General features: G+C 36.6%; 1 protein-coding gene across 1 annotated transcript in view; it reads right to left on the bottom strand.

The window, feature by feature from the left end:
- Positions 1–15,650, bottom strand: part of LUZP2 (leucine zipper protein 2) — a 205,511-nt gene that overhangs the window by 55,599 nt on the left and 134,262 nt on the right. The window contains exons 6-7 of the mRNA XM_059826019.1: positions 13,803–13,865; positions 10,488–10,550 (exon numbers count right to left, since the gene is read on the bottom strand). Of these exons, the coding sequence (XP_059682002.1) occupies positions 10,488–10,550; positions 13,803–13,865 (126 nt within the window). The remainder of the gene's footprint in view (positions 1–10,487; positions 10,551–13,802; positions 13,866–15,650) is intronic.

Raw genomic sequence — 15,650 nt, 5'->3', positions numbered from 1 at the left:
CCGGCACCAAGGTCAGGCTGACAGGCCTGTAGTTCCCTGGATCCTCCTTCCGGCCCTTCTTGTAGATGGGCTTCACATTGGCAAGCAGGAATAGGAAATATCCCCTCTTTTTCCTGCTACATGTTTACACAAGATGAGGTTTTGACTCATCTTTCAGCTTCTTATATGTCTTTCCCTCAGTCCTACTTTTTCTCTGATCTTTGGGCAGTTTTAAATTTTTCAATACTTTACACGACAAAGTTTTTAAATTTTACAACCCTACTGGGCTCACTCAAAGTCATTATTGTAATTAAACCATTTGGAAAATGTCGAAGTCCCAATCAATTTCAGTTTGATATCAATAGTAAACCTCTCCTCATTTTAGCGGGAGCTGGACCAGGTCTGTAACTTGATTGAATAGCTGTACGCTGCCAGTTAAACGTGGAGCTGCTGCTGCTAGATTTAAGTAACCTTGTCTCATGCCGGCTATTGACTAGCCTTGTCTCACACGGTAACTCAGACCAGCTATTTAAGACTGCATTACTGTCTAATGCAAGTCCATATCCTTAAGGCCACATCCTCAGGGCCATAGAGAAACTTTTAAAATTGGATTTTTTTCAGTTCATTAAAAAAAGTCACAACAATTTTTCATGCTCACAACTGTGTTGTAAAAAACGTACTGACAATAAACTAACAGACCTGAATTACTGAATGATACTCACATTTCACAAATCTGTAATTGCCAAAACTGCCTGAAACCATTAAAAAACAGAATAGTAGAAGGAGATTTGTTTCAATAAGGATATCAATGAATTATGTTAACACATAATCCAATGTCCTCACCAGTACGATGACATCCCTTTACCTTCTTATATGTTACTTATCTCTTTGTATTAAAAAAATTCCCATGTCTGCAAATAGCTTGTAAGTATTATTCAGCAGGCAGTTCTATTTAGATCTTCAGGTCCCTCCTGTGTTGGTAACATTAACACATTACTAATGATTGTAACATCATAGCAACAACATAAAAAATGCTAAAATACGGAATTTGAAGTAGAAAATATGTACCAGGAAAAACATGCCAAGGTGAACAGCGGCATCAACATCCTAAGCAAAACACACATAATCTAGATAAGACTTTCTAAATACATTTTTGTCAATGTTGTGAAAATACACTATACCACCATTCAGGGAAAAAAAAAAACAAACACCCTACTACAAAAGAAAGCAAATTAAAAAAAATTATCTTGTTCTTCATGAAAACAAGAAGTACTCACTCATCACACAGTGATATAAGACCATGTAACAGAAGATGAGAAAATGGTCCCTCTCCTATATTATCTCAAAAATATAGCTATCTGAAAAGTAATCATGGTATCTCTTACCACCCAAACATCAACCACAGATATTTATGCAACAGCCCTAATATATTTTACAAAAATCAACTAAGCAAATTTCAATTTCCTGCCTCTCCCAAGGGCCTCAGCTTCTACTGAGGAAAACAACTCATTAATATCCTGTCTTAAAGCATTTTTCTACATCCAATAAGTAGTATAATTGATAACCTGAAAACCAAAATTGTACATCCAACAGTGGGCAACATCCAACTACATATCTAAAAATGTACAAACATATTGACTTTATCAAGAAAAAAAATGCCAATGTGAATAATCAACAAAAGCTTTAAAAACCCAAACAAAACAAACAGAAAAACCATCATAAGCCTTCTCACTTGGAAAGAAAAACAAATCCAGCAGTTTCTAAGACTGAACTACCACATGCAGCAAGAGCTATAGGGATCCTAAACCATGAAGACAAAGTCCAACACTCATTATACTACAGAGCAGAAATACCTCAAGGAAGACCCCACGAACTCTTAGGACACAAAGAAAACATCAATTCTCAATGATGACATTAACCCATAAAACCCTGCACAGCCTACCCCATCAGTCATCCACCTCAGGATGCGACTTGCCAGATTCGTCAGCAAAAAAACCTGGCACAAAGTTCATATTCAATCCTATTATTCTCAAAACAGCAAAAATTGAATTCTGTAAAATTATCACATTCAAGAAATCCACACAGAAGTAAAATAATCTTCATATAGCAACAACTTCCAACGTGAATAAAATCTACACTATACTTCCATCCCCTCAGCCATCAATGCAATTGCTTTGAGGAATATACTTACAATTTTCTTCCTGCCATCCCGATGACTTTTGACAAACAAGGATACTCCTTGAAGATAACACACCTATTTTCAAGCAAGTCATCAAAGTAATATCTGTACATTATCACACTGCAACGTGAAAATTCAGCTCTCCCTAGCAACGTGCTCCTGGCTGTCATACATCACCAGATACAGCAACTTCTGTGAAAGAGTATTAATTACTGATTAAGCTATTAAGCATATAACTTCACTGATTTTGTAATTACTCTGTATTGAAAATGCTTTGAAAGAAAAATGTCATCAATCTTTCTAGCTGGCTTTGCATAAACCAATGTATACAAATGGAACCAGAGCATGAAATGCAAACCACTCCATAAGTTCTGGGCTGATCTGCTTGTATAACCATCAAATCCAATTACAGATTGGTAAGAGTTTTCACTTGATTGTTTTCTATTAGTCATGTTTGTGCATCATCAATTTTTATTGCTTTAGGAAGTGGTATTAGGCTCTAAGATCTCAGTTCCTTACAGACTCAGCAGTGAGTGGATGAAGAACCTGAAGACTGGAAAAAAAAATGCTTGATACCCATCTTCAGAAAGAGCAAAACTGAAGAGGTCATGACTTTTAGATCCATCAGTACAACATCCATTTTTGGAAAAGCACTGAAAACAATAATCAGGCTATGTCTCTAGGGGACAAAGTTTTATTTGGTATATATATCATTCATAAACTAAAGAGCAAACCAAACATATACCATTAAATACTCTGGTGACATCAAACCAGAACTCTGTGTGTCATAGAAGATGGGGTTTATCTAAATTTATTCTGACAAACTGGCAAAAATAGGATGATATTCACTAAAGACAAGTATAAGATGCTAAATACAGACAGGAATAATCAATAAAACAAATACAGAATATAGAACAGTAGGCATGAATGACTCAAGATGATATCACCACTGAATATGCCATGGTTTTGTAGAAAAGGCAAAGAACACTGTGGGTACAGACTACAAAAATCCTTTTGCTCTGCTCAGCATGAGCAAAATGTCCAGCTGGACTTCAGTGTCCATTTTAGGGCACTGCAAATAGACAGGGATCAAAGAAAACAAATTCAGATGTGACTAACGTGAAGCATTAATGGTATGCAAATATGTACTGGAAAAAACATTTTACATATGTTAATCTAAAAAAGAAGAACACTGTGAGAAATGCAGAATAATAATTTCAAAATATGCAAAATATTGCTTTAAAGAAAGGGGTTTAAAAAAAAATATATCTACTCTCCAAGACTATAGGAGATAGCATGATAACTAATTGGCTTCAATTTCAGTAAGGAAGATTCAAGACATATAAGAAAACATTTTCTACTACTAAGGCTAATAGACTAGAATAGTTCAAAGCAGCAGAAATACATAGAGTTTGAACTGCTGCAGGTTTCTAAAAAAAAACAAATAAAAAATTAGATAAGCATTGTGGAAGAATAACACATATATAATTGAACCTTCTGTGGAGTTAGAGAATATGGAACATCCCATAGTCTCCTAAGAAAACAGCTTTTGCCAAAACTCAATCAGTGCTGATGGGATTGCCACATACATATAAGAATTTTCCATCTCAGTAAATATGAAGTGACCTTTCTTATTTATGCATTTAAAAGGAAAAGTCCATAAGAATATTTTCAGACTTTTCATTTTATCATCTATCAGACTCTGCTTGTACTGCAGGCACTTTTCACTTCACCTTCATCCTTTTGTAAGAAAAGCAAAGGCTTATAGAAAAAATAAACTCAATCCAAAGAAAAATAACCTCTTTTTTGCTAATAAAATCATCAGAGAATAATATACAAACCACAGTAGGCCAACAAGATTAAATTTATCAAATAGAAAACATTATAAAATAAATAAAATATAGGTAAGAGGAGGTTAAGTTTGCTACTTTCATTCATTGTGTCATTTCTGGCAAAGTCCAGGGAAACTCTTCAGAGAACATTTTCCTATCTGAAGTCTTTGACAGTTATTCTCTCAAAATAATATGTTATATATTAAATGTGTAATAACCGGTAAGTCTCCTCTTCCAGACTCTATTCAGCTGTTATGCAACGTGCTGATGTCAACCTGTAGCTTATGGAACTTATCCCTAATAAAGTCAGTAGGTTTCAGATCTCTGAAAAAAAAAAAAATAAAACCCAAACCCCAAAAACCCTAATATTTTGCTTTATGTTTATAACTGATATTTTATAATAGCTCTTTTTGGTTGTCTTGTTTTTCCTAAGCAGCATTGCTAAATTTCCCAAGGGAGGTCACAGAAGAGCCAGATGCTGAGGAAAGACATTGGATGAATAAACACACTACAGGCTAGAGATCCTGTCTGAAAGCGAGACGAGTTGTAGTATTCTCTTAGGGCAGTTGATATGACAGGCCCGTAGGAAACCATCCTCAGCTTTCTCTTATCTTTTAACACCGAGCTACAGAAGTTACATTTAGCGTTACAGGGCAACGTAAAAGCAATTCTGTTTGTGTTAAATAAATCAGTGTGTAAATAAAGTTTAAGAAAAACATTGTTGCCTTTTTGGAAAGCTTTCTTCAAGGAAAAAAGTTGTTTTATGGTACCTGGAACATAACGAAGAATCCTTTAAAATGTGTAAAATGGACTAATTTTTCAAACATGCAAGGTCAGGTGAGTTCTGCAGTTGATAACAATTTTAATAGAAGCAGGTGCAAACCATGGGGGAAGCGGATGTACATTTATGGAATGGCTGGATTTGGGTTAAACCTGACCACCGCCTCTATACAAATAGTTAGAATTGTATTGGCAAACCTGAAACTCTGGCATCTTCATACATGTGCAAGCACAGGTAGCGCTTCTATAAACGGTTATCAAAGATTAAAAATTATGTAATCAATTATTTCAAGCCCAGACAACAAGGTCATTTATACTTCAATGTTTAACACAAGTTCTCTGCTAAGTTAGGTCTTCAGTGGTTTTGTGGTGTTTTTCTGTTTATTTTCCTTGAATCATTTCACCTCTTTCTCTGTAGGGAATGCAGAATCTCATAGTCTGCATCACAGAAATAAATACTTTGCAAGTCAGGGAAATAGGTTTACTGTGGCATGTAATTAACTACTGCTAATAAGGAGGAAAAAACATATGGTGGCATCAATTTTACTTTAGAGGGAGGAATGGTATAAATATTTACCACATCCAGTCCGTATGATGTGAAAACAATTTCACATAATTTTGCTTTTCTGTGACGCTATTTACAGTACCAAATGCATGGCTTAAAATGATATTCACATATCCAAATAGTGAATTGATTGGTGTATCGCAATGTGGTTCAAAGAATTCGGAAAATAGTTTTGACTATAAAAGTCGGACTTTTAAGTACATAGTTAGGTAAGTCTTTAAAAGGCTTCCTTTGCCCCTCACATATAAAGACAATTCAGGTGTTTCCCAGAAAGAAATACTTTCTCAAAACAAGTCCTTGAAAGAAAAAAACCCATTATTTTTAAACCTGCCTCTCTTTTTTATATCAGTCTGTGTAAGCGGTTGCAAGACAAGCCTAAACTGGAGATGTTGATACGGTACTGCTTAGTCCTTTGGAGGTATTGAGCACCCAGTACCTGAAACAGTATTTAGGAGCATAAAAGAGAGCTGAAGGTAAATTACAATCTCGCTTTTAATTTGTGATACTGCACTTCACAGATGTGAAGATGTGGGTTCAAGAGTGCCACCACGGAAACAAGCTAGACACTGTGAGGAGCAGCAGAGGTTGTCAAGCATTGGGAGCTAGGTTCTCCCCTTCCTCCCTCTCTTCCTACCCTGTTCCTCTCTCCCAGTCACCCCCACTAACCTCCCCACCTGCCCTCTCCTTCCCCTCTCTATTTGAGCACTTCCGTCGTTGCCGCTGCCTGATGCCCCTCATCTCCCAGCCCTGCATTTGTCTTCTCAGACATCCTCTACTTTGACTCTATTGCCTGGGCAGCCGGTGGCTCACGATAAGACCACGTACAGAATACTTATTAGCAATTACCTAATTTGTTGTAAGGCTGATGCTATTTACTTGCTTATTTAAATTTAAATTATACTATGGAACAATGATAAAGTACATTGGTTAAGCTAGGCTTATTTAGCCGTTGCTCACATTCGAACTTCTTTTGGTTTTTTTAGGACTATCTATCAATATATTTAATTTAAATGACAAAAGGGAAAACAGATTAAGCATTACATGAAATTCATACTTCTGAAACTCTGAAGCAGAATCCTTAGAAATTCATCACAAAAAAGTAAACAAAGACATACTCAAGCCATAAGAGTGAAGCATTCTCACCTTGTACACATTTAAAAGAACTCTTTCAAAAATACAAGCTACTTGTCTAAACTGGTAAGGAAAGTTATTGCTGAATTTATTTTTCTTCTTCTCATATTCCTATCAGACACACACATATGTTTGCGTTTCATGAACAAAAAACCAAATTATTTTTAATTCTTTTCTAATTTAGTAAAACATGTGACTACTTCTAGGACAATACAGTCAAATGGTGGGAAGACAGTTAATGAAGGAGGAGTAATTTGCAATCAAGTGGTTATGAATGCCTGAAACAAACGTACAATTCCATTTAGCAAAGCATTTAAACTTAAGAGTACTTCAGGGTTTTAATTACAATAATGTAATTATGGTCCTAAGAGTGGACTCATTCAGAACTAGTAAGTACCTATTTACAAAGGCAGCTATAAAATTAAGAAGCTTCAGTGAAAATTTTTATTGATCATCCCTTATTTTTCTCATTATAATACAAAGAAAACTTCAACTTTTGTCAACTCTTTAAGGATACTACACTGCGTGGTTTAAGGGACTGAAATCTGACAAAGAGATGGGAGCTCAAATTCTAATCTCAGTAGAGATACTAACAACCTCTATAGCCTTGAGCGCATCACTTAACTTCGGTGACTCTCACCGCTTATGTCTCGTATGGCATTATATCGCAGAGAGAGAGAGATAGAAAAATATAGATACACATACACTTATGCCACATAATTAATCAGCTAGATTACAAAACACTTTGAAAACACAGGAAGAGTAAATGCACGCCAAATATGATGAACTCATGTTTTATTTGTGACCGCTTGTTAATTTACTGTCACATATTGTTAGAAGTAGATAGAATTTACCAATTCACTGGAGTATTAATGGAGAAAGCTTTCTTTTTTCCCCCCTTCATCTTCCTTTCCCACTTAATCCCCACAGCTCTAGTCAGTACAGAGTCATTGACAATAACAGTTACCAGAATGTGAGAACTCGTTTCTCAAAGTTGATTATGCAAAACAAAACGCAAACAAAAACCCCCTACTTACTCCACATGTATCTTCACAATTAATTCCACCACAGAAAGCAACAGTTTAATGGGCACGGACAGAAGCATTCCCTCATGCCCTTTAGAAATCTAATCGCCTAAGTTTACATCCTTCTGGTGAACTGCTATCAGAAGCTTGCAACGTTCAGAGCTATACAGAGAACAGAATTCCCTGAAGTCCTCAGTAAGGCAGACAGAAAACAAGGTTTAACGGGCTGGGAACGCGGTGGAAGGGGGAAAAGGGTGTAAGTCCTGTAACATGACAATAACCAGCAGCCAGGACATTATCGCACACACCGTTCATGCTCTGTGCTGGCAGAAGACTATCCAATTACCATTTTGATCTTTTATCAGAAAGAATCAGAGCTTCACAAAACAGCCCCCACAGCAATGATAACATGAAATCTGTTTAGTTTCTACTATCAAAGCAACTAGAAATGACATACCACCTGTTCCTGCCCAAACCTAGCAGCCTCCCTCTGATCAGACAGATATTTAAAAAGCTTTCTGCCCTATACCAAATGGCTTCTACTCTACTCAGTTTGTCTGTCTTCAGACCTGTAACACACACAAAAGAGCACACTGAACCACATCTCACATGATTATTTAGGAGGATAGCATAAGTTTGCTGTTCCATTTTCTTCATAAATCAAATTTCTTTTAGTCAGGAAAAACACCGACAAATAAACCTTACAAAAATATTTCTAACTACACATAAAGGATATATCAAATTAGCAAATCAGGCAGTCAGTCACATGCAGAATTGCACACAGTCAAGAGACGTCTCAGGTATTTGCGTGTGTAGTTCCCAGTACATGGGACTTTGGAATCCATTTCACAATTCATTAATATCGTCCATCTAAAGTTCTCAAAGTGTTTTTAATTACATTAGTCCATAATTTCCCTAAAAGGCAAGTAACATTTTCACTATTTTGCAAGTAAGTGCATTCAGAGCAGAACTCACCCTACGTAACTTGGGACCTACATCTGAGCTGGCAGTCCTAGTACTCCTTCATAATCAAGAACTGTGTTTATTCAATGTAGGTCAAGGACTTTAAGGCATAATTCATGTGGCCAAACGTAGACACAGTCTTTAGGAGAAGCTGTATTTCCCAGACTCCCACAGCAGTACTGAATAACTCTCCAAGGATTAGAAATGGAGTCTACAGCGCAGACATCCGTACCCAGTCCGATAAGACCCACTTCTATTCCCATTCACACTAGACGTGTTGTAACACAAGTAAACTCCCTCTCCTCCACCACAAAACCCTGATCTTCACATCTATACCGTAACCACTAAATTGTCACTCCTGAGGAAAAGTCCTCTAAATAGTTTACTGAACTAGGATCGAGGGAAGGTGGATTTCATTTTATGTATGCCAGTGACTTGCCAGACAGTCTTTCCCATTTGTTCACTTCTTCATGCTCATGTGTTCCCTCTCCACTTCTGTAAGCTGTTTTCAGGTGCGCAGCTTAGGGGAGGAGTGTTCCCTTGCTAATCATTACTGCATGACCTAAAAATTCAGATCTGTTTTAGGGATCACTGCATATTAGCATAATGAAAACAACAAGTAGGTAGTAGTACTGAACAATCCTACTGCCTCAGCCAAAGAAAACAAGATTTCACACCCAGGCAAGTTTAGAAGCTATAATCTTTCCCTCTGTTCAAACTCTCAAATATAGCTAAACTGAATTTGAAGAAAAAACGTGTTATTTTTGTTAATTCTAGCTGGTAGTAAAATTTAACTGCCTAGATGTATAATATGCCTAGGTTTTATCTCTAGATCTATTCCCCTGGTTTGGGTCTTATGATGACCAGAAATAAATGGTCCTGAAAAACCTTGGAATCAACCTATGCATGAAAAAAAGGAAAAAAAAAGAACAAATACAAAAATCACACAGCTCACACTGCGTATTTTAAATGGCCTACATTATTCCATCTTTACAGTACTGTGCATACAATAGAGAGACAGTAGAGAGAGTTAAATACTTCCAGAAGGCAATTTGGACCTCATATTGAGATGAATTATTTTGTAAGTAATTCTAGCTCTAGTCACTTTGAAGATGACTACTTATCTTCGTCCTGTATGCCGGGAATAAAAGCACTTCTCAATTAGCAGCCTCCAGTCAGGTGACCTGAGTCTCTCTCCTCCTTCTTTAACAGGGATTAACTTCTCCCTGTGTTAACAAGGACTTGTTGCCCTTCAGCAACATGTCGGTATGTTTTGTCCTTCCCCCCCTTCTTTTTTTTTTTTTTAAATGCGCTAGCTAGGCAGGCTACTCGTTTGGACTGTACAAGCCACAGACATTTCTTTTTTTATTTTTTTCCCTAGAAGCTTCAGTTTTGGTACAGATGTTTCAGCCTATAACAGGAATTGGGATGCAGGACCTAAGGAACTTTCCATTGCTCCAGCTTATCACAAAGATTTGCTTTAAGTGTTAACAATAATTGACATTGCCATGGAGGACTGCTAATCAAAGACAAAACAAGAACCAACTGTAAAATATTCTATTGTTCAGTTAGAAAGGTGAAAAATGTGTTACAGCATCTATGACACAGGGCAACAGGTTTTGGTCACCAGCAGGAAACTAGAACATTGCTTTATGTGAGTGTGTAAATACAGATATCCATAAACTGAATACTTTCCACTGTTTTTGTCTATTTAAAAACAAAGACACCAGACAACTTTTTAGGCTTTGAATCATCACTTACTTGCCCCAGAAAGCAATTTAATAAAAAGCACTGTCCCTGTTAGAGTGGTTTGCAAAAAAAACCCAACAAAAAAAGCAACAAAAATAGATGATATTTCTGAAACTGCATTATGGTATTATGTCTGTCTTCAGTGTTTTGAGCTCTTTTTGGTATGGTGAGAAGGAAATAATTCCTTAGAACTACAGTAATAAAAGCAGCTATCATACTCCTACATTGCTTCAATTCTATATTAACTCTAATACTTCAGCTAACTATAGTGAAATAAAACTTACCTTAAAAATCAAATCCTTTTTCCCATAACGAAGCTCTTTCAGCTGGGCTTGGATCTTTTTTGACTGAAAACAAAGATAATAAAATCATGGGGGTTAATATTTACTTTTAAGATCAGAAAAAAAAGGTAGCAAGCTCTGACAACAGCAGAAACTAGATCAGCTTTAGAATGCAGAAAAATAATCAAAATCAATTGCTTTTCCAGGGTAGCATGTTTAAACCAAGCAAAAGCATGAAGGAAAATGTAAAACGGCACTCACCTAAAGAGCATACATGAGTTAGCGTTGTGAATAACCGGCTAGCTTACACATTTTAGACATGAGATGTTATTAATATTTTCCATGAAGCATAACTGAAGGCATCACCCTCAAAGTAAAGAATATTCTTATTCTTAGAGGGGAAAAAGTTTGCATGGTGTTGCATAGGTTATTCTTTGTAACGACCAGGGAGTTCCAGATAGCATCCAAATGAAACAGGTTCTCAGTTTGTGACCATATCCTCTAAAATAGGCATAGTTATGCTAATTTAGATCAGCTTAGGCTGAGGCTGATATTTATTTTACATGTTGTTAAACTTAATTTTAAGTAATGGTCTATAAATTCTTTTATTTATTTAAACAAAATATAATATAAATAGTTTTTTTATACCTCACCCAATATCCAAGGAGCATTATTTCAGAATAAAAGAACCTTTATCTAAGAATCCTGTCAAAATAATAATTTCTTTTTAATAAAATCCACAGCCTCAACTGATATTCAATAAGTTTTCTCTCATTAATTAATACCAAAAGTTTAGAACTCCTTGGAATGGATTAGAAGTCTATTCCGCATTTACTGAAACAGCACATCCCTAAACATAACATATTACAGATGGTAGTATATCTTTCATAAACTAGAGCTCTTAGAAAGAGTTGACGTCTTTCCAATTGGTGCAGTCAAATTCAGTGACAGACTTTTGGGAAGGATGAATGAATCTAAAGATAAAATTTTAGAACTTGCTTTAAATATTTAAGAAGTAAGGCCAAATTGGTTATTGCATTCCGTAAAATCTGAAACAAATAGCCAAGATCAGTTCAAGTCTCTTCTTTCTTCTGCATCTACATCTGCTGTTATTTCATCTACGCAGCAGAAAGTGCCAATAGCACTGGCTGCTGATCGGGACAATGCAATCAGTAGAGCTATGGAATATATTCCACATCAACTGAAGACCAGTGAGAAAACCTTAACCAGCTTCAATTCTTCTAGGAGTTGTGCTTAGGAAAATATACAGTCTCTGTGACATACAAGGTATCCAAAATGGCTATAGAGGAATCTAAGAGATACAATTAAGGTATCGTTCATTTGCTAAATCACAAACCTGTGATGAAATTAAGGGTTATGGAGCTAAATGTATTCAGAGCGTAATATAAGTGACTCAAAAGTGCATATATGACCCACAATTCTTTGCGATAAAATTTGGTTATTTTGCGGTTTTTCTGTGCTTCTAGGGCGAGCGATCTCTAAACCACAGCATCTGGGATACTTCCCTGGCACATGCCCCTTTCCGTGTCCTGGGAAGCCCGAGGTTTGCACCACCCTGCCTTCCTCTCTCCAGGGCTCTGAATTCCTGGAGAAGAAAGCCCAGCCATATAAACCGTATCAGATCACAAGCATGCTCCCATCTATGCAACTGGACAAGAAGGATCACAGGACTCACTAAAACTGTTTGCATGCAGCCTGAGAGAGCAGAACGAAGCAGGAGCTTTCTGGTAGGCAGTTCTATCCATGAAGGTTATCTGATCTAATAACTAAAAGGATACCGATTTCACACGGTTGTTACGCTTGGCGAGCGTAGTATTTTAATTAAAGACCAGAAAATACACTGCGTTTCTCTGGCTGACACCACCTAACTGGCAAAACGACAACAAAAAAAGGATGCTTCTGTAGCATTTTTGCTTGTTCTAATGGCACTAACCAACTTAAAAGCCACAAATTTGCCAGGATGACTCATAAAGTCTGAGATTCTTAAGGTTTAAAATACACTCACAATCTGCTGCCTTGAGAGTTAGCTATCTTACGTTTAGTTTTCTGAAATTCTCTGACAGCAAGGCTTGTCACACTACGCTACATTCAATTTAACCTTAGGCTTCGCCCTTGAATTTAAGGATGTTTATGTTGCAAATATTACAGGAGACACAATCAGGGAAAAGATCTTCAAGTCAATTACCAAACATTCTAGATGTTATGCAGCTAGGAAAAACAAACTTGAAAAAAAAAGGGGAAAACAGAAAGCTACGCTGCACACACTGACAATTTTTTAAGCAGTAAATAAGGGAAGAAAATATCTTTGTATTCATATACTGTGGCATGTTTGAATGCAACAATGGTGATACAGGAAGATAACATAGATTTTGACAAGCTAGAAAAGAAAACCAAACCCAAACCCCTAATATTACCTGCCATTGAGGATTTCTCAGAAACAGTGGTTGCAGATCTTCAGTTAAGCTAAATAGCTAATATAACTAGAAATGACTACTTTGACCTCATAAGTTTTGACCTCTAAGTTAAAAAGTGGAGTCGTTAATGAAGAAAACACGTTCAACCATAATTAAGAAAATTCTAGTCAAGAAGAAAAGCATTGTGCTTCTGTTTCATTCTGGCAAGGTGCAATGACTTTCACAGAAATTATACATGCAAAAAAACATGACTGAACTCATGTAAATGAGTAAAGCAGATTCATATATAGTCATATCCTCTTTCATGGAAAGTTAAATAGCTAAAGGGACTGCTCGCATGAATGCAGTTACTTGTACATTTATGTATTTACAAAAAAATAGGGCTTTTGTATCATCGACTATCTTTGCTAGCTCACTCTTCAGTAAAGGGGAGATTTCATTGCCTGTATTTTATAGCGCGACCCTTTTTTCCTTGAAGTAATAAAACATTCTAGGAACCAATAATAATAAATCTCTCCTGTCTCTATAAATTATTTTTAAAAAGGCATTTAGCTATTTCTGTCTTAGTCTAGGCACAGACATCATGGAAAGGAAATCAGTTTATCTATGTTATAGATGTATAATATACATCTACAGAGCTATATACACTTTTCATAAGCATTCCCAAACTTTATTTTATTTGTCTAAAACTTGAGTTTGCAGCTCGCTTTCTAATACATTTGAGTTGCTTCTAGTGACGTCACAGAAATGAGTTGAGAGTGCTTTACGAACACTCACCATACATGTATAGTGTATAACCTACACCGGAACCTCAGTACACAAGACTTTGATGCAAGCTTCCTTTGGGTACGTTAGATTTAGAATAGAGAGGAACCTGACTTACCTCTTCTGCATGAATCCCACAAAGCTTGTTCCCTGACAAGAGCTTGTTTTTGAGGCTTTTGTTCTGAGAGGGGAAAAAAAAAACCCAAAACAGTTTTATTACTGAGAGTTACTGAAATATTAAGGGACCCTTTAAATATTTGATCATACTGGTTTTATTTGATAGATGGATAACACCTTCAAGTCACCAGCAAAGTCACAAATAAGACAAGATAGATGCATCATGGCACAATATCCTCTCTTACAGAATTCTAAAAGGCTATGACTTTTCATTAAAAGCTGCTTTCACAAGAACAGGACTGCACATAGAAACCTTCCAAAACAGTCTAGCAACTGAAAGCAATTTAGATTGGATGTGCTGAGGTAAAAAAGGAAAGAAAAAACCCTCTAATCCTTGCCTGGTGTCAACTGCACAGCTCAATATCTTTTTCAGTAAATCATTATAACAACTGAGTGATAGGGCCAAGATCTCATCACTAGACCTTGATGATCAAATTCATGGGGTCTTTTTTGCTAAATTTCATAATTTAAAACTGCAAGCAATCAAAAAACTTTAGAAGGTTAGCCACCTGACAGCATTTTGCCCACTCAATATGCTTTTGATGTAGGAGTTTTAAATGTATTTCTTCTCATTTTCAGGGAAAATAATAAACCTTGATAAAATGAATTTTCAATACTCTGGTAAGTCTTTCAGCACTCCTCATTCATATTATCCCATAATTGACAGTCAAGGTAAAGATTTCTCTGCAGTGTGGACATCTTTCAAAACTGTTCAGAAACATAAGTATTCCATAAGCAGATCTTCAAGTGCTGGACATGACATGCTTACACTAAAAAGAAATGAAAAGAACACCAAAACCAACATCTCCTGTGCTAACGAACTGTAAACATACACACAGATGCTACATTTCAGGATTGTACATTTATTACTGAATAGGAATAGGAATCTTCCTTGACTATTGTGCACAACAACAAACTGGCATTAGAGAAAAAAGGGTAATTCCATCCAGGACATCAGTTCAAATTTAGGTCCACATCCCATTGAAACACTGGAAGCTTTATTTCCAGAATTAGAAACTCGGGAGTTTTTCTTGAAAAAAACCCTGTCTTACTAAAGCAAATGCAAAGAAACTAAAACTCCATTTGAAACCTCCTTTGCACAATTCCAAAATAAGGAGAAGATATGACATCATTTCACACATTTCAGTGTTGCGATCTACCGTGCACCAATACACACTGCTGCAGAAACAATAAATCTTTCCCAGTTGTTTGACATGGGTGCCCACAGTTCTGTAACGCAACAGAAAGGAACTGCGATGTTACGTTGAACGAGACAACCCAGATTCTGCCTCGCAAAAGATGATTTGCAAAGGGCTGGGTGTGTGGGGAGGGAGAACAAATGTTGCTCTCTTAAGTCTCACAGTCGATTACACTTTTTCTCTATTTGAAAATGACGTCGTAGCTCATCACAGAGCAGCATCGTACTGTACTAACCACTGCAGAAATACAGAACGAGACAACTGGCTCGGCACAAAGGGAATTGGGTAGCAGATACAAGATGAACAAAGATAAACCAAATAGAAACCAAAGAGATGAAGCACGCCCAACACATCTATTTCTCACCAGGGGTACATCTAAAGACCTATGTTGTACTGTGATCACACAGTAGACGTGATTGGTTTCACGTAAAAGATCAGCATCACCTCTTGGGCTGATGGCCAAACAGATGTGCCAAAGGCATTGCTTCATTAGGGAACTGCACTTAATTAACCCAGGAAGTCAAGTCATTATTTTGTTTTGACTAACCAGCTTCATTATCCTCCAGTCCTCCTACAGCCTCACGATGGCT

This window comes from Gavia stellata, chromosome 17 (genome assembly GCF_030936135.1).
Source record: "Gavia stellata isolate bGavSte3 chromosome 17, bGavSte3.hap2, whole genome shotgun sequence".
Classification (NCBI taxonomy): Eukaryota; Metazoa; Chordata; class Aves; order Gaviiformes; family Gaviidae; genus Gavia; species Gavia stellata.
Note: the sequence above shows the minus strand (reverse complement) of the source record. Positions and strands in the feature narration are given on the sequence as shown.